Genomic DNA, 23,487 nt, shown 5'->3' with positions numbered 1-23,487 from the left:
TGTATATGCTAATTCATATTTTCTATTACATACTACACACCACCCCTAATTGCTTTTTTATAACCTGTATTACTGATGTCTTAGTAACTACTTCCAATTTCAGATTAAGGTTTCTACTACCCCTACCAGCTTAGCTTAATTGAGTATGTGCCTGATGACCTGGCTGTTACTATAGGAATGGAAAATGACCATTTGTCCAAGCTTCATAAGAGTGGCAGTCATTCAGATGCTGAGCGCCTCCACAAAGGTCCATGCACTTAAAACCTGGTCGCAATTTAGTTCTGTGCTCCTTTTTTTCCATTGGGCAATTTGGTTCGGTGGTGTTTAATTTCTTGAATTCTTTATATATTTTGGATATTAGCCCTTTGTCAGATGTAGGGTTGGTGAAGTAATCAATTTTATTCCTTCTCAAGTCTCTGATGGGGTTGAAGACCAGATGGTTTAGTTTTACAATTAAGCTTAGTTGTTTAGGAGTTAAGATGTTTTTAGGTCTAGATAGTTGCTGTAAGGTGATAATGATGAGATATGGTAGATACTGGTTTACATTCAGAATTTTAGACTCACCAAGAAGATGTTTTCTTCAAGGCTGCCAAATACAAATAGCCAAAACACTAAGAATGTAACATTTATATAATTCCTGATTGTTTCCTGATTCTTCTTGTCGGTAGTTTGTTGTATATATGTGTAATAAAAATGTATATGTAAAAAATAAAATAATATTTACTAAAACCAACTTGGTCGCAGTAGTTCTGAGGTGGTGCCTAATTTGAGGTGCACAGGTCACTGGGCAACACTCTGAAGGGAAACATGAGACTCTGGTCTTTTTTCCTCTCTTCTCTTTCTGGATCAGGAGGTAAGGTTCTTTTGCATGGTTGGTTTTCCCCTGCACATGCTCCTATTCTAGTGTGCTACTCTTACCAGGGGCCCAAAGCAAGGCTACTGAATTCTGGCCTGGAACCCCCGAGACATGTGCGCCAAAGCAAGCTTCTTCCCTTTATCAGTTAATTTCCTCAGGTATATTATTATAGCAATGTAATGTCGCAAATTGCAAATAAAGATTTAGCACTATTGTTGCTAATATTATATGAGACATTGGCAGATTAGCGCGTATTAACTTTATTCTCCAGGTTTATGTTTTTTGTTTTCAAATAGTTCAAGGAGTTAAATACCATTCTCTAAATTTTAATATATAAGCATTTGGTCAATACTTAAGGTTAAAGTAAAGTACACAAACAAGATCAATGACTAGTAACAATCTAGAAATCTTTATTTAGGTATACTCCACTGTAATTTAAAAAATATACATTTCATTTATATCAATAGTTCTTTACTCTTAATTCCATATACAGATTGATAAAATGATAAACTTCCTAAAAACTGATCTCAATACAATACATCATTTGTCAGACTGTAAGAGATGAACTTTAATACATAGCAATGTGTGTAAAAATCCCTGGAAAGAAAATGATGAAGAAACTACAAGTCCAGTACTGTGCTCTAGAATGAAGCCCATATCGCCCCACCCCATACCTGCAGACATCCAGTGAGCTCACCTAGGGACCAGAACTGTAGCTCAGTCCCAGGATGCACCAGGCCTCGGCACCACAAGAAAAGAAGAAAGGGCAGAAGGAGCTGGACAGTGACCATGTATGTTTTAAAGGAGTCCTTGCCAAATCCAGATTTCCACTAGCTTCCCTGGTTCTGTTACCTTTATTTAATTTAGCATCTGATCCTGAAGATGATACTATGCTCTTATAAACGCACAAAACTGCCATCTGCAGCAAAGGGAATTTCTCAAGAGCCAATGAAGGCCAAAGACTGCAGTGTTTTCTCCACTTCTCCAAAGCCTCAGGCTTTGGCAAGTCCTTCTAGAATACACACACTTCCTTAACAAGCTATAAGCTGTAGGAAATGCTCAACTATAAGCAATGTGATAGGTTATACTCTTCCATGTCCTTCACTGTCCTATCAAACATTACTTTAAATGAAAATAATTTTGAGGCAATAATTTTTAATTTACTGGGACTCAGTAAGTATTTCTATTTCTAAAGGACTCATTATCCAGCAAGTACTGAAAGTGCTCAGCTATAGAAGAAAGCAACTCATGAACTGTCTACTTCCTCCTATAGCAAGTACATGAAACACATCCTGTAGGTTTGTGTTATTCATCACACTTGCTGCAGGCCTCATGTGGCTCATCTACAGCAGTAAAATACACATCCTACTTCAAAGAATTAATAGACATCATAAGGTATCACAATTACTTCTTACATCCATTGCATATTGAAATCCTTTGGATATAGTGAGTCAAGGAAAACATTGCTAAAATGAATTTCAGCTGTGCAATTTTTCCTTTCTGTGTATTAGTATTCTCTTTGCATGTATGTATAAGCACTGTGCGCTGTGTCGTGACTGCAAAGGCCAGAGGGTCCCAGATCCTCCAGAACTGGAGGTAAGGAAGGCTGTAAGCCTCCCTGTAGGAGCTGGGAATCGAGTCAGGTCTTCTGTGAAAGTTACTAGTGCTCTTTCACTACTGACATCTCCCCAACATTTGCTAAGATACTTTAGGTTACATATATGGCTTGCATTATTTTTCTGGGATAGCACTGCTACAGAAACAGCATCCCCAACTATATGCTAGTGTCATTCCCACTTTATATCATTTTTACATTACAATACTTGAGATAAACACACTTAAATCATATAAATGTTCCTGAGTTTAAATTTTCATATACATCACACACACACACACCTCTCTACCGTCAGAAGCAAAATCTAACAAGTTCTAATGCCATCGTTCTCATCTTCTTCCCTATACTGGCAACTAGGATTAAACTCTGGTTAGATGACTACACACAATACATACAGACTACAGGGATCTTTTTGGGTGACAGATGGCTGCAAAACTCCTCAAATGTAGTTTTAAAGAATTCACACAGTCACCACTGGTAAACTATATTATGTGACCTCTACCTTGTAAAAGCCACTTTATAAAAAGTAAATCTTAGTTTCAGGCAATTCACATATAATTTCTGAACCTACCTTGAAACTCAAATGGAGTGAAAACATTTCCATCAAGGCTATTTTACTTGCTGTGGGTCAGTGCTCAGCAGTGAATTACCTAACTATTCAGGTCTAAGTTGATCAGAACAAAAGAGACACTAGCTAGGTGAGACTGCATAGTGTGGTGTCCTCAGAGGCCCCTGGCTCAGGCACTGAGAGCCTTGACAGTAATGTATCCAGTCTTGGTACAAAGTCTTTACCCCACGCTGTTAGTATTTTGTCATCCTGGACAGAGCAATGGGATGTATGAGACCTTCTGCTCTACAGTAATAAAAACAGATAGTTGCAGAAAACATAGTTAACAGCTAACAATTAACAATTTTCACTGGACTCTGCATTTTCTTCCTCTGTTGCAGAAGGGAAAAGTAATGACACATCTAGCAGTTCGAAAGCTACAATAAATTCAGACAAGGAACTTAGCGAGTAAGAACAGAAAACAAAGGATTCCGGGGGAACTTCTACGGCATATCTACAAGCGTTATTTCAATCTACAAGCCATGAAATTACCCACAGGAATGCTCACACTGCCACCTTTATTTCCATGTATGTCTTCAGCACCAGTTGCAAGAAAAACCATTTTTTAAAAAGAGAAAAACCAATTGCACGCTTTTTGACTGTCAAAATGAATGTAAAGAACTGACTTTACACTTCTAGGAAAACAAACTAATGTAAATGAAGATCCAGCCTTCCTGCATTGGAACCACACCTTCCTGCACCCGAACCCTCATGTACTTTGTAGGCCTGTTTGGGGCTTGCCTGCCTGCAGTTATTTCCAGAGCTCACTTTACTTCATGCTAGCTGGAACAAATAAGCAAACCCACCCACCAACAGTGCAGAAAAAGGAAAAGTAAGCATATAAGGCCAGCAGTGGAGAGCAGTGACAGTAGCACAGAAGGAGAGGACACTCCACACTGAGGTGGGGTTCATGCTGAGTGCTCACACAAACGCAAACATGGGGGTGGCCACTGGGTCACCTCAATTTCCCTTTCAGAATTAAGCGAGGGAGATGCTCAAAAGTCAGAGAATGATTTGGAATGTCAGCCATGAAGGGAATGTTCACTTAAAATACTCTACTCATAGCTCAACCTAGTCGTACCGGGACAGCTAGGCACATGGCTGAATCTAATGCTGCTTTTGATACAGTTCCAGACTGGAGTTCCATCAACACTGAGAACATCTGTGGCTTCAAGCTGAGTGATATTTTAAAAACTGAAGTATGTGTAGACCAGTCACTGAATGTGACTTTTCAGCAGTGGCCTTCGGCTGCTGAGGAGGGGGAACCACTAGCTGGTTCCTGTAACGGCAGCTCCTGCTCAGTGTGACGTCAGCAGGGCATGCCTACTTGTTTTCAGCCACTCTTATATAAATGCACATAGAGACACAGAACGTTTTTACAGAGTTTGCAGAAAAATGTTACAGAGATATCAAAATTAAACTGCATTTAGTTGTGCCCATGGTTCCAAGAATGGCTTTTCTTGTAACTTGTGGTCTTTCTAATACTTAAAATAGTACAAGTCAACAAACAAAGGACTTTATCTTTACAGACTATGGAGGGCTTCTACCTTTTGTCCAAGACATTGCCTAACACACAGACCATACCAAAGGCAACGCACACATTTCCATTACAAACCATTAGCATTTTACAAAATGTTCAAAAAGACCCAAAATAACATGAGTAGCACTGAGCTTGCACGGTTTGTAATTTCCAAGCAGCCAAACATTCCTCCGGAGGCACTGTTCCACTTGTGTGACTAGACTACACCAAGGACAGGTCTAAATCTTAGCCCTCCACCCTTTCCATTCCTAGACACACTTCTACAACCAAACAGGGTGCAAATAAAGTTTAAGAAATTTTAAATGCCCTATTTACATAGCTATTTATTTTTAACATAAAGTAGGAGTGTACTATGGAACCCAGAACACCTCCAGTGTTTCTACAGGCTGCGCAGCAGACGGAACTGATGACGTTTACAGGTCATGCAGCTGGGGGGGGAGAGCAATCAGCAAACCTCAGCACTATTAGTTGAACGTATCATGCCTTTCGTAAAGCTTTCCGCAGGTCACCATAGAAGTTGGTTAAAGTGCTTGCCATGGCTGTGTCTACTGCCGACTGAGGGATCATGCCACGCAGATCGGTCTGAATGTAGCCTGTCAGAAGACTCTGGTTTGGATTGTCTTTAAGTGGAATACAAAACCAGCCGCAGGGATGGTTATAGCCACGAACAAATTCTGGTCTTGTTTCACTCCAGTCAACACTCACCCCTACAAGAGAGTTGTAAAATAATATCATTAATAGCAATAGCAATAACTCTCATAGTTTTCTTCTTATCCATACTAAATGAAAACTAATCCCTGGGAGTTTTGAGCACAGCAAAACGAGAAAGATAATTATCAAAGAGAATTCTGGCACAGGGTTGGTAGATACGCAATAGGAAAAATTCTAATCCCTTCAGAATAGATGACATAATATCATCTTGGTAGCTCCTTGGAAACTGCAAATTTTAGCCACAGCATCCAGGCCTCAAAGTGACAAGAACAAGATATGTGGTACCATAACTACGCCCCACAGGCACAGCAATCCCCAAGTTCAGTACTCACTAATGAAACAAACAAGTACAGGTTGACTACAACTTAAGTGTACATGACATATAACTCAGTATTAATTTGCCTACATATTTTAAAAGTAGGAGGATTCCAGTGGCAAGATTTTAATTGCAAAAGAAAAATACAACACAATTCAATGAAGGAAATTTTTCTTTAAAATACCTAGTCTACCATGCGTGTGTTTAACATGAAATATCAATTACTGGATCCTTTTCTCAGAATCGGTCATATTAACCATTTCTGCTATGTGTGAAGTAGAGGATATTATGTAACTGGGAATAAAACCTGATCAGAGATGCTTGAGTGCTCATCTTTACACAAGACATTTATACCTGGAAGCCCAGGGAACGTTCCAGTAGCAGGGCCTAAGGGCGAGGGGCATGTTAGAGGCAGAAGGGTCAAGGGCTGCACAAATGGCATCCTCCGGGCTCAGTACAACCACTGCCGTCTTGAACTCACAACTGCAGTCACTGTCACTGGCCCCATAGGACTGGTTCTGTCAACAACTGAAGGACAAGAGGCTCATGGGACCCTGCCCCTTACTGTTGGACACTGATACATTCTGGGAGAGGAGGAGCCATTTTCAGTTGTTTGCCCACTGTTGAACCCACCAGGCTCCAAGAGATAGTTCTAAACTTAGGTCACACAGATGTCCCTGGTGGGTCATAAAACAAAATAGAGAAATATGGATGTAAGAAAGTGACATACAGGGAAAGTCCAGGGAAAAGATAAGGGCAATAATAGGGAGAGAGAAGAGCAATGAGCATGATGATGATGATGATGACGACGACGACGACGACGACGATGACAACAACAACAACAACAACATATTTTCTTAATTAAATGGTAGTTTTTCTCAAAAAGATTTTTCTACTGAAACACTTCAAGATTCCAAGATTCTTATACTTAGAGTTTAACATTTAAGGGAAAAAAAACTAGCAATAATTGAGGATTCAAAATACATCTTATACAGAAAGACTCAGAATAAAAACCGTAAGTATTTGAAGTAGACTTGAGGAAAGAAGGAGAGTTTTAGGTTATTACCGCAGGATAGAAGTCCTTCTTCATAGCCCACAGTGTAGGAGAAATCAACGAACTCCCTTGGGGAGATAATATTCAGCAGCTGACCAGCCGTGGTGTAACGCATCACACAGCAGCTCTGGAGAAAGACACAAGGTAGGCCTGGTGTCACCGTTAGAAACAGAGCCACACACCAAGATCAGCCTCTAGTGGGAGCTTCCATTCACAATGCTCCCTAAGGGAGAAGCTCTTCTCAGGATGTCAATACTATATGACCATGACAACGATATATAAAAATAAAGGCACATATTCAGTATCTAAATCTCTGTTTAATTAGAGATGGCTAATTCAATTAATGTGGCCAATTATATGGGTCTACTGCACAAACAGAATGAAGAAGTATAAGCCAGACAGTTGTCTAGTGCTTAAGGCCACATTTTTATCTCTGTCTTTGACTTTAATTTAATGTAATTGGAAAATCCACTTTTAAACTAGAAACTTAAATACTAAGGTGGTGTTCTTCTGTCTTTGAGATTTTTAGATCCTTAAATTTTACAATTAAAGATGTTAAAAGATTTTCATAAGCAACAAATGTAGAGGTGCAGTGGGGGAAACAACCTCAGCATCAACACTCATTCAAGTTAGGAAACTCAACTTTAATCCCAGCACTTGAGAGGTAAGGGAAGGTGGATGCCTGAGTTTGAAGCTAGCCCAGTCTACACAGCAAGTTTTAGGCCAGTGAGAGCTATACAGTGAGACCCTGTCTCAAAAAAATAAGTGGATAAAGAAATGAAAATATGGGGAAGCAAACTTTTCAAAGGCAAAACAGGGTTCTCCTGTGGCATCTTTACTATGATTACTATTTACAATTAATATAATGAAAGTACGCAAATACAAAAGTTGGTATCCACACATATGTAGTATCTCTGTCTGTCTGTCTGTCTGTCTGTCTGTCTGTCTGTCTGTCTCTCTCTCTCTCTCTCTCTCTCTCTCACACACACACACACACACACCCTGGTAATGTTACTACACAGATACCTCTTCAAAGTGCTCCAAAATATCCAGTGAAGTCATTAACTGGTCCCATTCCAAGCGCCAGGGCCCCGGGCGTATAAAGTCTATCACATTATTGACAGTGTCATCCATAACACCTTGAGCTTTGTATCTGGAAAAGAAAAACAGAAACAAAGAATATGCAAATGAACATTTTTAGTGCAGAGCTAGCACTGAAAATAGGAGTATAAATTAACAGAGGTTTTATAAAGAAAAACATTCCTAACAACTTGTCCAATAAATAACAATTCTACCAATTATTTTTTTCAAAATATGTCCTTTGCCCCTCAGTCAAGTTAGAAAACTGGAGGTTATGCTACACGTCACCATAAACACAGGGATGCCCCTTCACACTGTACTGTAGACCTAAACAGCCTACAGGACATCCTAAAACTTCCATTTAACACTCCATGCTACTCTCAACCACTAGTACATGTCCATTTCTTCCCTTTTTCCTTTCCTCCTTCCAAACCCTCCCATATAGACCTCAATTCTGTTTTTCAAATTCACTAATTGTTGTTACATGCATGTACGTATATACATATGTATCCCTAAATATAACCTGATGCTCAGTCTGTATCTACTTGTCTGCATGTTTTTCAGGACTGACCATTTGGTACTGGATAACAACTGATGTGCTGTTCCCTGGGGAAGACTACTTCGCCCACGGTCAGCATTCCTTAGTCGCCTGAAGTTCTTTGCGCAGGGTTCAGCCCTCCCAGGCCTTTTCCCCATCCCCTTTGGCACGTAGCTCTCCTTGTTCAGCTCATGTTTAGCAATAAACATGAGCTACAAAACAACTCCTATACCTAAGGCTCAAGGAACATTACGGAAGGGAGAGAAGATGGTTAATAGACAGGGAGATCCAGGGGTTGGCTGTGAGACTGTCTCCTTGTAATGTCAGAGCACCCACATATGGCTCCACTGGCTTTTAAGAACGTTTTAGACATAGATTTGGAAAAGATATGTATAATACATGTAAATGGGTATATGATTAAGATAGAGGCTATATATGGATAATTCCTTTATAATCAATGAAAATGATAATCCAAAAGAAGATGGGCAAAGCACATGCTAAGATGATCCAAAACATCAATACGTCCTCAGCCTCACTGTAATCTAATTCACACTGGCAAGTCACCATTTCATTCACCCCTCAGATTGTCATGCCGCTTAAAAAGCCTTTGGATATGAATTGGAGAGGAGCAGCAGGCCTCTCCCTAGGAAGCTGCACGCTGTTACAAATCTGTACACAACAGGAGGAACTCCAGGAAGCCACTTGCAAACCCAGCAAAGTCCCTTCTTGCGTTCTCATTCATCACTCCCGTATTTCTCAATATTATTCCAGTAAATTGAAAACCGTGTGAGGAAGAGGCGAAGAAGAATGGAAGATGGGCATTGGACGAGCAACCCTGCATGCCGCCTTTGTACAGCGCTGAAGCACCATTAGGAAGCTTGTTTCTCCACCCCAAGCTGGATGCTCTAGCTGTATGGGGACAACTTCTTCCTAAATAAGCTCCTCATCCGCGCTTAAGTGGCAGTGACACTTCTTTGACCTGGAATATGAATTAGCCCTTCATTTCCCTGAAACCATTCAAATCTCTGAGCACAGCGCTCCTTTGGCACTTCCTATGTTTCCCACTCCCAGTGGGAACTACTGATCTACAGGGTTAATTCCCAGATTGCTTACAATGCTCAACCCAACTCCAACCTCGAGGTCCATGTCAAAAATAGTGTACACTCTTCTTTCTGGACCTGTGTCTTTGGCACGGCACTTCAGAGCATTTTGCATATACTAAGGGGGCCAGAAGCTTCGTTTTGAAGATGAGCTGAGTCCCAAGGATTTGAACATTCTTGACTACAGGCATAATTCATGCTCAACTGTAAGACTCAGGAGGGAGAATAAATGGTATTCACGATACTACTATTTAGAGATTAATTCTGTCTTAGGTAGACATCTTATTACAGCTGTATATTTAAAATAAGCCTACGGCTGTGCTGAGCCTTCAACTCTATTTTGTATTATAGAATGAGCATTTTCTTTTACTATTAAGCAATCTTTAAAGGCTACCAACATTCTATCAAGTACAGATGTTTTCATAATTTAGTATCAAGATGCCTAGTTTTTTTGTTTTGTTTTTGGTTTTTCAAGACAGGGTCTCTCTGTGTTAGCCTTGGGTATCCTGGATTCGCTTTGTAGACCAGGCTAGCCTTGAACTCACAGCGATCTGCCTGCCTCTGCTTCCCGAGTCCTGGGATTAAAGGTATGTGCCACCACACCTGGCAAAATGCCTAGTTTTTAATATTTATAATAATGTCATGATAAAACATCAAATACTTAAATCATTATTGTCTTATTGATAGGAGCTTCCAGCTGAGTTTTTTTTTTTTTTTTAAAACAGAATGCTGCCTGGGCATAGGAATTCATACACAAAGGAAAACAAAGCAGGAAGCACCGCATGAGCAGGAAAACTCACTACAATTATGAGTCCAAGGCCACCCTGTCTCAAAAGAATCACTTTTCAAAAAATGACTTTTTATTATTTTTCTTTTTTAATATGTATATTTATATTATTATACATGAATAAAATAAACCACATATAGCAGGAAGAACTACAAGACAATCACGAATTATATAAATCATAGTGATTTGGCTATTTGTATTTGGGAAAGTTGAAGTAAACATCTTTCCTATGTTGCTGGGTCTAAATTTCTGGATGAAAATCAGTATCTATCATATCTCATCTCTATTAACTTTAAAAAGTACTACAATACTTTCCAATGTAGAATAGCGGTCATGTATGCCATGTTAAGAAATCCAATTTGCATGTGTCTACTACTGCTATTATTTATATCCAACTCAATCCATGAAGTATTTGGCCTTAAGGCTTTGAATTCATACAACCAATTTGCTTTTCAGAAAGCAAAAATGAAAGTTGAATTTTACAGTGATCACGTAATACGTACGAGTTACAAAACTGAGAATTTACTTACAGATATCCATTAAATTTTTCTGAGGGTTTTCTCCAAACTGTTACATCTTTCTAGAAAAATAAAATATTACATGATGATAATCACACAGGTGGATGCTCACATATAACTAATTCTGTAAGGTTAGAGCATTTAACTTTGCATTACAAACAACTTAAGCAATTTTTCAGAGACAGTAGGTACTTCTGCCACAAAGATGTCTGTATAACACTGTACTTCCATTATACCCCTGATAAGAGTTTTCAGTAGCTTAGAGACTCAAAGCCTTTACAATCCATTGGCAACCCTCTATTAGTGACTATTAGTTATTTGCTTCATTCCAATCTTAACAATTTATTGTTACTGATACACTCAATCTGACTCTAGGAACATTAAGTATCTCATTCTGAAGCTGTTCATGCCTTTTCAAAATTAAACAACTATCATTGTTGTGACTGTGCTATCTTGACTTAGGTCCTATATTTTTTTGTAGTTAATTAATCAGGATGACCTAATGTTTATTATCAGGCCTATAATTATTATTACAGCAGTATTTTGTAACCTGATCAAAACAGAGACATCTTTTATGTTTTAAAATAGCCTTAGTGAACCTGAGGCAGGGCAGATGTTAATCCCCTAAACTACATTACCGACGGGGGCAGGTATTACCCAATCTCATGCCATCTGTTTCTCATAATTCCTACTGAGCTGTCTCCCGTCCAAAATCTCAAATGCTTGCTAACACTCTTCATCTGGGCCAAATCTCCATCCATGCCGGCCATGTGCTTCTCCCTGTACCTAAGCCATGGCAGCCTCCTTCCTCCTCCTCTCTTCCCCTCCTGTCTCTCCTCTTTTCCAAGATTCTCTGTCTCTGAAAGCACAGGAACCTTAGCCAGGCCTCTCCTATTTTCCCTGCCCACGTGTGATGGCTTTTTAACTGGTTAAACAGGAATAAGCTTTAGGCAAGGTATAAACACTCTTTATCAAAGTATATCAGACCAACCTCTAACATTTTCCCCCAATCATTAACTGACTCTATATAACACTAACTGGAGAACTGGAGAGGGGCCTTGCTTCTAAGCTTGGCTCTTACCCTCAGCCACATGACAGTTTGGACAAATTACATGGTAAAGAGGTCTACTAACTGGTCACTCATAAGCTCTTCATATATCTGATATGAGCGCAAACTTTCAATGACCACCCTTCCTTAAATTCACAATGATCCACTCTTCGTTGACTTGGAAAACTGTTCACTGCTTTAGTTACCACGAACCTATTATCAAGTCTAACAAGCAAAGAGCTAATGGGTTCCTTCCTTTGTTAAGATGACCACTACCCCATCTGTTCGCAGAATTTTGGTTGTACATCCATTCAACACGTTATTTCTCATCTATATTTCTTTCCGATATTTTAAAAGTCATCAGACAAGTCACTGGCCATACACTAAATACCCAAACAGTAATTACACATTTACCCCTTTCTTGGCAACTCGCCACTCATCTTCGTCAATGCTGTGGTACTGGATCAGAGTGTTTTGAAGTTTAGTTGAGAAAGAGGCAACATCAGACAGGCCTTCCATTTTGATCTTCCTGTTACAGAAACCAAGGTTATTGTCAGCAGCAAATATTGGAGTAAGTCAAATCTTTCAGAATAAATTCTCCTGGGGGAGCTCGGAAAGACAGCTGCGTCTGGACCCCAGGACAAAGAAACGAATCAGACTTCTGTTTAGTTTTACTCTGAGAGTAGAAGCTGGGTAGAGGATTTTCCTGAAAGCGTGGGATGAGTAACCCATAGTCAGGGATAATAGTCAGAGTTTGCTATTAGAACCACTCATATAAAATTGTAAAACTAGAGAGAGAGCTGGAAGGAGGAGGGGCTGGCTCTCTTATTTGTAGGCTGTTAACGCTCAAGTCTTCCTCTAACTCTCCGCTCCCCAGGCAGTTCCGAAGTCCACATCCAGAAGCCTACTCAGCATTTCTATCGAAGAAGCATCTCTATTTGCCCAGCATTTTCTTAGCAATGTATTATTAAAATGACAACTGAACCCAGATTCTCAAGCCAAAAGGCTGGGAATAGTCCTTAATGATTAATAGAGATTTCTATTGATGCCACCAGACCCATTGCCTGGTGTTCTATTTCCTAGGGTTTTCTGTTCCTCAAGCTAAGCTTGTCAAGACTTTTGATCTTTGGACTTGGGATTTCTCTGCCTAGACTACGGGATTCCAAACCACAGTGAGAGCTGACACCGTACAGGGCCCACTGCAGTTAAAACTCCTCCCCCACCACAGACTCCTGCAAGTTCCTGCTGCATCCTTCATTCCTCACTACGCTTAGCCGTGTCTGAAGCTCATTTCCTTCTTGATGTAACCCTACTCTTTAACCATCTCACTTAACTACGTTCCACTAACACTCACCACAACCCCATGTGGCACATGGGGTTTTATTTGGTTTTCTTTTCTTTTTTTCTTTCTTTCTTTTTTTTTCTTTCTTTCTAATTTTTGAGTCAGGGTTTCTCTGTGTAGTCTTGGCTATCCCAGACTTGCTTTGTAGACAAGGCTGGCCTCAAACTCACAGCAATCTGCTTGCCTCTGCCTCTGGAGTGCTGGGATTAAAGGCGTGCTGTGCCACCACACCTGGCCGGCGTACAGGTTTTTAATATCAACTCACCTAGAACACTATGTAAAAACACACAGTAAGCTTTTAATATCACTGTTAAATTTTTTCCCACACAAGAATTGGTATTGTCTTATCATCTTTTGGTGCTGATACCAATTTCTTAGCATAATTCCTACATTATCGCTATCCTATCTACTCCTGTAAAAACGTTAACAGAGAAAGCCTGTCCATTATACAACCAACAAATCACTAAACACAAAACCAGGAAAGGCTTCATTAATTATCCTGACTTCCAACCGGAGTTGAGATCTAAAACCAAAAGGTTACAGAAATAAATCAACGCCGTAGCCAATATTTAAATACCTTAAGGTAGAGTACAAAAGTCTCAAATACTAAAACTAAGCAGAGAGAGGAGAAAGTATACATGAAAAACTCAATAACCTTAACCTTGAGCTCCATAAGAGTGATGTAAAACTTGTAAGTATAGATCCCACTTATCCCCGGGAAGTGGATGAGCCCATTCCAAGTCTACCAGTCAGGAATCTATACCTCCGCCCAAGAGCCTGCCAACCTGACAGCCAGAACAACGAGCTTACTCAAGGCTGTGCTACAAACAAGTGCAAAGTCTTGGAGAGCTTATACAAGAAATGTATCCAGTAGTGGCATCACTGTGATTAAGCCGAGGTCTGTGAGTCCAAAGGTCTCCTGCTAGCTTCCTGTGGGTGGCAGATAAGATCTTTTTTTTTTTTCCAAAACTTTTTGATAGAAATCAAAGGAAATGGAAAGCCACTATTATCATAAGCAAACATTAGCTTGTACAAAGCCAGGGCAGAAATGTAAGCAACACAAGCTACCTATAAAGATAAGAGTCTGGACCTTTAAAACATTTGACTTGGTAATCTTTCATGTCTGCTCAGGCCTTTTTGATGCTGTTTATGTAGCTGAGCAGTGCTGCCTAATTTCTACTTTCTTTTTTTGATAAACTGCCCTAAAAACTTGGTTAGCTTCCCCTCTAGTGTTTTCTTACAGCCCATACTGTAACTAGTCATTTATAGTCTACCATTCAGCTACAGAATCTTTTGGATCATAAAATATAGCTCTTCAGGGTTGTGCCCGTTCTGACTAGTGTGCCGGAGAAAACCAGGGAATAAAATACGATTGCCTTTGACACCAATCATTTTTGAACTGCACAACAACAACAACAAAAAATCCCCATTACAATAAGAACGAACAGCTTCCCGAGGGGTCTACTACTAAGTGTTCACCAGCATGTTAGCATTCGTCCCGGTCTACACGGCGAGAATAGACAGGACTCAGTGTTTGCTCTCACACTTGACTCGTTCCATCACCTAAATAAATCTTCACAGCAATTACAACGCTAAGACTCTAGAAACTCTGATTAATAGCCTGTTTCAGGATGCAGAAGGAGGAAGCAAATGGAGACTGAAGTAACTATAACATCAAAAGTTCTCCTTTAACCCTTGAAGTGCTGCGCTCAGCAGTGAATTCCTGCACACAAGTCCAGGGTAAACAATAGTAGCTGTCTAAGTTGCCTTACATGTGTTAGAGCACCTCTCAAAACCTACACTAGAACAAAGGAAGAGAGTCCCGGAGCTGGCAAGGGTTCAGCACTCTCGGCATAACAACAAGCGCTGGGGTTAACTGAAAGCAAAGGGCACAGTTTGCCCTTCAACTGAGCAGACCGTTTTAAACACCACTCTGAATTTCCTTACTAACGCAACGCTTTCCTCTCCTGACCTTATATCAAGCATTTCTCCATCCGTAACAAAAATAAGAGGCACCACCTAACTAAACAAACTCTAACAACTCTGTACAGAAAGTCATATAATCCTGTCAGTCCTCAGGCCAAGAACCAACTACTGTCCATTTACGCCATTTTTTGAAGCCCACCTTTATGTTTGTGTCTTCTATGTCCCTATTTTCTTGAATGGGAGCTACTGGGAAGATTTTCGTGATACTATGGATTAGCATCAAAGTCTTGACTAACACAATTTCAGTAATTCTCAGTTAGATGCCACAATGAAATAACAAGAGGCTCTCTTTTAAACAGAAGGTGTTTTAGAACCCATGAAACGGATCAGTGATTAAAAGCACCTAAGTCTGATTTCCAAAATGACTCCCTCAGGTTGTTCTCTGACATCCACACGAGCCCTGCTACATGCGCACCTACACCCGCACGCACAAAATTTACAAAGAAAATACTTTACGCATCCCCATTAACTCTTTGTTCTATTTTAGTTTAATACCCTTACTAAAGATTCTCTGGTATCAGAACTTTTAACCTTTCATTATTCAACTAATGCAGTTTTTATGTGGATCTTGACAATTTAGCGAGCCACAGACTTTCTTCAACAAGATAGCAAACTAAGGCCTCATTAAATTATACATTCTAACATAGAAAATCTTAACAAATGCCCAATCTCCACTCTATCTTGAACCAGTAGTTTCACTTTTCTAACTCAAGTCAAGCACAGTAGCTTTCCGTTTTTGACACCGGCCCTTGCTCAGGATGGAGTTATGATTTCATGAGAGCATACCTCAATGGTCTGTGTAATGACTGTCTTTCAAATGCTCACCGGACGCCCAGCCTGGCGACGTCAATGCCCTTTACAATGTGCAACACAATACTTACATCTTGGTGACACCACAGCCCTAATTTTGAGTCTAACTTAGTGTACAAGCCTATAATGCTGTCGATTATTTTTTAATCGTTTTGAAAGTAGAGATGCCCTACCACTGGGCTACTTTTTTGGTACTTTGGCATTGTGGCGCCTCATTTGATTTTGATGGCAACCCGAAGAGTGCATCCTGTCATGATCATTACTTTACAGAAACGGAATACCGCCAAGGGTGTTGTAAAATTATCTGCTCAAGATCCCCAAGACAAATAAGTCAGGGTACAAGAATTCCAAATCAAGCTCTTCGATCTGAGTCAGTCCTGAAAAAACAAACGCTGAAAGCTGAAGCTGACTGGCAGACTCTCAAGAACTCGACTTAAATGCCTGACCTCCACAATGTAGTTATTTAACTGCTTTCCTACCTCCTGAATCCCAAAACCTCAAATAATCTCCTCTAATCGGACATGAAGGAAATCCGCGGCAGTAACTTTTCTTGAGTTAAACCAAGGACTTGTAAGCAGCTGAGCACCGAGGCAGTGTCTCTAGTGGATCCTGCCCGGCTGGTGAGAGCAGATTTCGGCCCTTGCAGAGTCTCGCCCTCGGGACTTTCCCCACAACCCTAGGGGCGCGACTGCTGTCACCATTTAACAAGTGAAGAAACTGAGGCCTGCCAGGGTCGCGGCCCTTGAGCGGCGGAGGCTCTCGTTCTACTCCGGTCTCACCTGGCACTCTCTGACCACCGACTCTCAGGGTCAGCCATCTCTCTTCCCTCTGCGTGGAGTAGCTCCAGGAAACGCTCGGCCCAGCTCGGCCGACCGACTAGCCGGTACCGGAGGATGACAGGCAGTCGCGGTCGCGGTCCCGGAGTCAGGGAAAACGTAGCTCAGCGCTCCCGCAACCAGGCACGTTTCAGCCAGCTGCTCCTAGCCAGCCCAAGCTCGGCCACGGCAGCCAATGGGCGAGGGGCACCTTCCGGCCACAGCCAATCAGAAGGCAGCGGCTTGGGTGGGCCCCGCCCACAGCCCCGCCCCGCGCGGACCTCTAGGGACCACCGTGAAGTGGCAGCGGAGCAACGTGTGTTCGCTGGGATTGGCTGGCGTCTCAGCGTGAAGGGCGCGGATTGGCCTCTGAGGATGGACCGATTCCGCGTGGGTGTGGGCCGCCCGGAGACTGACGGAGTTCCTTAGGCGTGTGGGTTTGCCTGTGGGCTTGGGTCAGAGCCAGTGTGCCCGTGGCCAATTGCTTGTAAAAGGTTTGTGCAAAGCTGCGGGGAGAATGAACAAATGCGGAGTAATGGTGAGAAGGGAGAAGGATCCAGAGTGTCCCTTGTGAAGATGCCAAGTCAGGCTAAGGCAGGCTGCAAAGTCTGGTGAGAAAAGTCTCAGCCTCTGAGGATGACCCAACTTCCTGTTTGTTGTCTAGCCTGGTGGTGGAGAGTAAAGCTAAATGGCTCAACCACAGTGTAAATTGACCTTTACCCAAACGGTTTTTCTGGTCTTTAGATAAGGGAGTCCAGAGTTCAGAGAATGTCCTTGAAATACAGAAGAGTTGTTTACCAACCATAGTGTTCTGGTTCTTCCACTGGAACAAGAGAGACACTTATCCTAGGAGCTGTGAAGTTACCAATCTGATGTGATTCTTGCAAGTCTGAACTCTAAAGATCAGGTTGTTTACAAATTACGTTTACTAAGATATGTGGCTTGAGAACTGAAAGCAGGAAGGACTAGAGTCATTATTTTTGATAGACCTGCAGTAAGAATAAATAATCCTCCCATCAAAATTTTAATTAGCTCATTGAATCCGTTGAACAGCTTCCTAAGATAGTTTTTTTTTTTTTTTTTTACATTTTTCTTCTCAGGCACCAATTTTATTTATTTATTAGTTTTTATTTCAAAGTTTGACTTTTTTCAATGTGTATCTTTTTTTTTTTCCTGTATGCATGTCTGTGCACTGTGTGTGAAGTGCGTGTAGTACCCTCTAGGTCAGGTGACCAGAAGAGGGTGTCAGATCCCCTGGGACCAGAGTTACTGACTTTCCTGTGAGCTTTCCTGTAGGTGCTGAGAATCCAACCGCTGTGTTCTGGAAGACAGCAAGTGTTCTTAAGGCCTGAACCAGGCCTAAGAAAGGTGTACTTTACAGATGAAAAGCCACCACAGCTCGAGATCTTAAAACACTTAATCACTGAGTGGCTGAAGTATATTTCCATCAACTTTTGCTCTCCAGAACCAAGTCTGTTTATGGTCACAAAACTCACATTGTACTAAATTGCTCATTGTCAGACACCTGTGTACAACAGCAGGCCAAGAAGTGAAAGACCGCACCCTGGAGAGTCACGTGATTTGGCAGTAGAGAAGAACGAGTTTGAGAGAAGATGTCTCTCATTCTTACAATTTAAGGCAGCAAACAGCACTTAGCATATTCTCTCACATTCTCTCAGATGCCTGGAAAATATGTTAACACAAACTTGCCTCTTTCTGTGAAGGCGACCCTGCGTGATGTCATTATAATACATGTGCACATGTTTGGAAGACTTGTTTTTATAGTACATGGATGTACACATGTTCAGGAGACCTTTGTTTCTTTTTCATTTGTTCTTCGTCCTTTTTATTTTCTTATATTTATTCCTTCACCTTACATCCTGATTGCAGCCCCTCACCCACCCAGCCCCCCTCTCACACTCTTCAACCCATCATTCCCCCCCCCCCCCCCCGTGCCGTGGGAACCCGTCAGCCTTGGCACATTAAGTTCCGGCAGAACTAGATGCATCCTCTCCCGCTGAGGCCCATCCTGTCAGGGGCCCTGGACCTAAAGGAAGACCTCAGGCTCTGAGATTCCTCTGTTGAGGAGTCTCTGCTTAGATTTGGTTTGTTGGTGCCTAATTTCTTGAGTTCTTTTGAATATTAGCCTCTGTTGGATGTAGGATTGGTGAAAATCTTTTCCCGTTCTGTTGGCTGCCATTTTGTCCTATTAGCAGTGTCCTTCGCCTTACAAAAGCTTTTCGGTATCATGAGGTCCCATTTATTAATTGTTGATCTTATGCCCGAGCTGCTGGTGTCCTGTTCTGGAAGTTGTCTCCTGTGCCAATGAGTTCAGTGCTGTTCCCTGCTTTCTCTTCTGTTTATTTAATATAGCTGGTTTAATGTTGAGGTCATTGATTTACTTGGACATGAGTTTTGTGCAGGGTGATAAATATAGATTTATTTGTATTCTTCTGCACACAGACTTCCAATTAGACCAGCACCATTTTGAAGATGCTTTCTTTCTTTCTTTCTTTTCTTTTCTTTCTTTCTTTCTTTCTTTCTTTCTTTCTTCCTTTCCTTTTCTTTCCTTCTTTCTTTTCATTGTTTGGTTTTGATTTCTTTGTCAAAAATAAAGTGTCCATAGGTGTGTGTGTTTCTTTCTGGACCTTTGATTCAATTCCATTGATCCACCCGTCTGTTTCAATACCAGTACCATGCAGTTTTTATTACTATTGCTCTGTAGTGCAGCTTTAAATCAAGGACATGATTCCTTCAGAAGTCCTTTTATGGTACAGCATTGTTTTAGCTATTCTCGACCTTTTGTTTTTCCATATGAAGTTGTGAATTACTTTTTCAAGGTCTGTAAAGAACTGTGTTGGAATTTTCATGGAAATTCCATTGACTCTGTAGATTACTTTTGGCAAGATGGCCACGTTACTATGTTAATCCTACTAATTCATGAGCATGGCAGATCTTTCCATCTTCTGACATCTTTAGTTTCTTTCTTCAGAGACTTTAAGTTCTTGTCATAAAGGTCTTCCGTTTGGTTGGTTAGAGTTACACCAAGTTCTTTATATGATTTCTGGCTATTGTTTCCCAATTTCTTTCTCAGTCTGTTTATCATTTGTATATAGAAGTGCTACTGATTTTTTTTTTTTTTTTTTTAGTTAATTTTGTATTCAGCCACTATGCTGAAGGTGTTATCAGCTATAGGAGTTCTCTGGTAGAATTTTGACCTCTTTGGAGTTAAGGCCTCTTGCTGACTATTTCTTAGTATCTGAACACAGTTGTTTAATATATCTACTCAGAGAATCATGACAGATAATAAGTTACTGTGCCATGGCACAAGTTTTACTAAGATTTTTAAATGTCCTGTTTGGGAATCCAAGTAACACAATAATTTATTTTAAAAATTTTTTTTTCCATAGAGATTCCTTTGAGACTAAACCTTTTAAGTAAGGCAAGTAGGTCACAGACTGAGGGCATGGGAGATGCCATTGAGGTTGAAGAGCACACCTGGCATAGCTGTGTGAATAGAAGCTGGATTCCTAGATAGTTTCTCCCTGGGGACCAAGGGAAGACATCAGAGACTGTCAAGTGTGTCAGGGAGGCTGCAGATGTGAGGTTCTGCCCACCAAGTAGCAAAGAGATGCACCTGCTAGTCAAATTCAGAGATGCTGTGAATGTTTTTGGGGGTGTGTGGCTAAGAATCCCTGTGTACCCTAACATTTAGGACCAGGGTGACATTTACTTAGGTGCTATTTTCCTAGCAAACCTGGAAAGCAATTTACAAGTGAGAGCTTGAAAAACCTTCAACTTGACTAAAGTGTAAGTTTCTCTGCAAGAGCTTATAGCTGGCTGCTCTGGTGGGTTGATGGCTGTTGTTTCATCCCTTTTCTCTTTCTCTGACCTTCACACCTTACTAAGATAGCATAACATAAAACACCCACTATTAACCTGGGCCTGGGGTCTCCTGACTAAGGGGACCAGGGTCTAGCAGGGTCCCAGTAAGGTAACTCACTGTCACCTTGCCTGCTGTAGGAAACTCACTCCAGGAAGGAATAAGTAGACGATATGTGCTGAAGTGAAAAATTCTCTCATCATGTCTGGTCATGTTTTAAAAAAGGAAACATGCAGGCAAACAGAACTAAAACTGATACTAATCAGCTTTGACATTTTTGAAACAGAAATTCAAAGTAACCCAGAGTAATCAAGGGCTACATTTGCAAGACTCAGAGTTATCTCACAGAACACAAACCGCATAGATCCAGCTAAGCCCCAGAGATCTATCAAGAATGGTAGAACCATCAGGAACCAGGGCGTCTTCCTTTTCCTATCTCAGCATTGCTCTTTACTTTCCAGAAACTTCTTTTTCTCCTTATGGTTCCAAAGCCATATGACTGAAAGGGCTCCACTTGCCTCTCTAGTGTATTTAGATTTTCTTTTCTCTCTGGCTTCCATGGCTGTTTTCTATTGCAAGAATAGTTAAGGACAAAAGCTGTCACATGGATAGAAATGTCTTGGAGAATAAGACACTTTGTTTACCTGACGCTCATGAAAGATTTGTAAAATTTTTTCTTTTATTTTACTATGTTTCTATAATTTAAAAAGTTAACAGGATTTAAGAAGCACATACAAAGTAAATGTCTTGTGTGCAGTATGGAGTGAGGCAGCAAGGGGAAAGTGCTGAGAAGTCTGGAGATTCCCCAATTATGGGAATTTCAAGAAGTTTGGCACATAATTCTATCTGGAGTGAAGAGAAGGAACCAATGTTATTAGATTAATTTTGACCTTAAGGACTATCTGCAAATACTTTTGTGTAGTAACAAGGCAAAAGCATCTTTTTTGTTGTTGTTTTTTTAAGACAGTGTTTCTCTGTGTAGCCTTGCTTGTCCTGGGCTCACTTTGTAGACCAGACTGGCCTCGAACTCACAGAGACCCACCTGCCTTTGCCTCCCAAGTGCTGGGATTAAAGGCGTGCGCCACCATACCCAGCTCCAAAAACACTTTTTTAAAGAGATAAACTTGGGAGTGGGGAAAAGAAGAGTGCTTGTTGGTGGCCTAAGTAAAAAGACAACTTTAATTCCATTTTAAGTTATTGGGAATAAAAAAGAAATTCAGAACTGAACAGAAGAAAGATGGATTAGGGGTATTTCTTTTGCCTTGATCCTGGAAAGTAGGATGTATGATGTGAATGCTTCAATAGTATGGAGATCAGGAAGGGGGAGAGGGGTGTGGGGAGTTGAATGTTGTTGGAGCCCACACAGATTCCTGGGAATTAGACTCTGAAGACCAGACTCAAAGGTGCAGTGTAAAGGCCTTTAAAATGTTGAAGAGCTAATCAGGCCATCCCATACTTGTTTCAAGCACCAATAGCAATTAGGTTGGTGTAGCTTTGAGTAAGTGTGGGAGATGTGGGCCTGCAAGGTCACTACTGGAGACTTCCATAAAGAAAAGGGAAGCAGTCACCATGCTAGCCTTGAACCCATTTTGAGACTTCACTAGTGTGTTAAGAATCCCTAATAGACCAACATTGTGTGCAGTGGATCAGGATGGTTCAAGGAGTCTTAGGAGCTGCTGATGCTTCACTCACCATTCTCTGTGGGCCCTCAAGAGGCTCATCTCCACACTCCCCACAGGATTCCCCTCTGTTTTAATTTCAAGGTTAAAAATCTCCAGTAGGAGAACTTTGGTGCACTGATTTTGGAAGTGTATATGATTTTTAAGTCGTATCAGGAAAAATATATTAAGTAAAATTATAATTGCCATGGCATAAACAAACATACACACTACTGGGTGGAAATAAAGTAGTGAGTTTGGAAGGCACATCCTGGAGGAAATGTGCCAGACCAGATAGGGTAACCACATCCACTCTGGTGGTGTTTATAGCCACTATCTCCTGATAGAGCTTATGGAGGAGAGAAAGGAAGGATGTATTCTGTCGGGAGCCATGCTAAATTCAGCCATGTTAGAAATCCCGTGCTTAGGCTGCACGCTGTGACCTTCGGAGTTGTTGACCCTTGCTGAAGGAGGTCTTGTGTTCTAGGCTATCTTTGCATTGTCCACCCAGAAAAATAAGGAAGTTCTTACAGGGAACTACCCAGAGGAATAGGGAAGTTCCTACAGGGAGCCATTCAGAGGATTGTATTCTTGCCTGGGGGGCTAGGGGAAGTGAGGTTACAGTAGATCTTGAGTTGACCTTGCTGTATAAAGTCTGCTTTGAAGTGAGTCTTGATCAGACATTTCCAGACTTGACTCAATTTTCTCATGTCTCTGTCCCCACTTTCAATCTGCACGCCCTCTTTTAGGTGAACCTTGGTTCAATTTGTCCCATGGGCTGGGACAGTATTCCAGGAGCCTTCTACATATTGGCGCTGGAGCTGTATGGCACTACTTTTACTGAGCAGCGTTTGATACTGAGTGAGGCAGATAGCAGTCTACCTAGGATCGCAGGCAACATGTGCAAGATCCCATAAGTTATTGACATCATCTTGTAGCTGTCCCACTTGATGGTGAAGGTTAAGGACTCCCAACTGAAGAAACCGATTAACTTGTACTGCTTATCAAGAGCAGAGGCTTTAAACTTAGACATATTCTTTAGGCTGCCTGTGGTCTGAATAGAGTTTTGTAAAGCAATCACTCTGTAGCAGTAGCTGCAGCTGCAGTAAGGCCCATAACAACAGCAGTAATAACAGCAGATATATCAAGACCTCTCTTGGTATGACCCAGAGAGGAGGTCTGTCCTGACAAAAATAATTCCCCCGTCCAGCCTTCATGAGCGT

The 23,487-nt window shown here is 41.2% G+C and overlaps 1 protein-coding gene across 1 annotated transcript; it reads right to left on the bottom strand.

Moving 5' to 3' along the window:
• Positions 1 to 1,242: 1,242 nt before the first annotated feature.
• Positions 1,243 to 16,904, bottom strand: STARD4 (StAR related lipid transfer domain containing 4). Its single transcript, XM_084779437.1, has 6 exons — positions 16,688 to 16,904; positions 12,185 to 12,299; positions 10,735 to 10,784; positions 7,726 to 7,852; positions 6,712 to 6,826; positions 1,243 to 5,325 (listed from the first exon to the last, which is right to left on the bottom strand). Exons 1-6 carry the CDS (start codon positions 16,723 to 16,725, stop codon positions 5,096 to 5,098), a joined length of 675 nt encoding a protein of 224 aa, XP_084635563.1. The 5' UTR covers positions 16,726 to 16,904; the 3' UTR covers positions 1,243 to 5,095.
• Between the last annotated feature and the right edge of the window lie 6,583 nt (positions 16,905 to 23,487).

The sequence above is a fragment of the Acomys minous genome (assembly GCF_964271855.1).
Source record: "Acomys minous genome assembly, chromosome: 4".
Taxonomy (NCBI): Eukaryota; Metazoa; Chordata; class Mammalia; order Rodentia; family Muridae; genus Acomys; species Acomys minous.
Note: the sequence above shows the minus strand (reverse complement) of the source record. Positions and strands in the feature narration are given on the sequence as shown.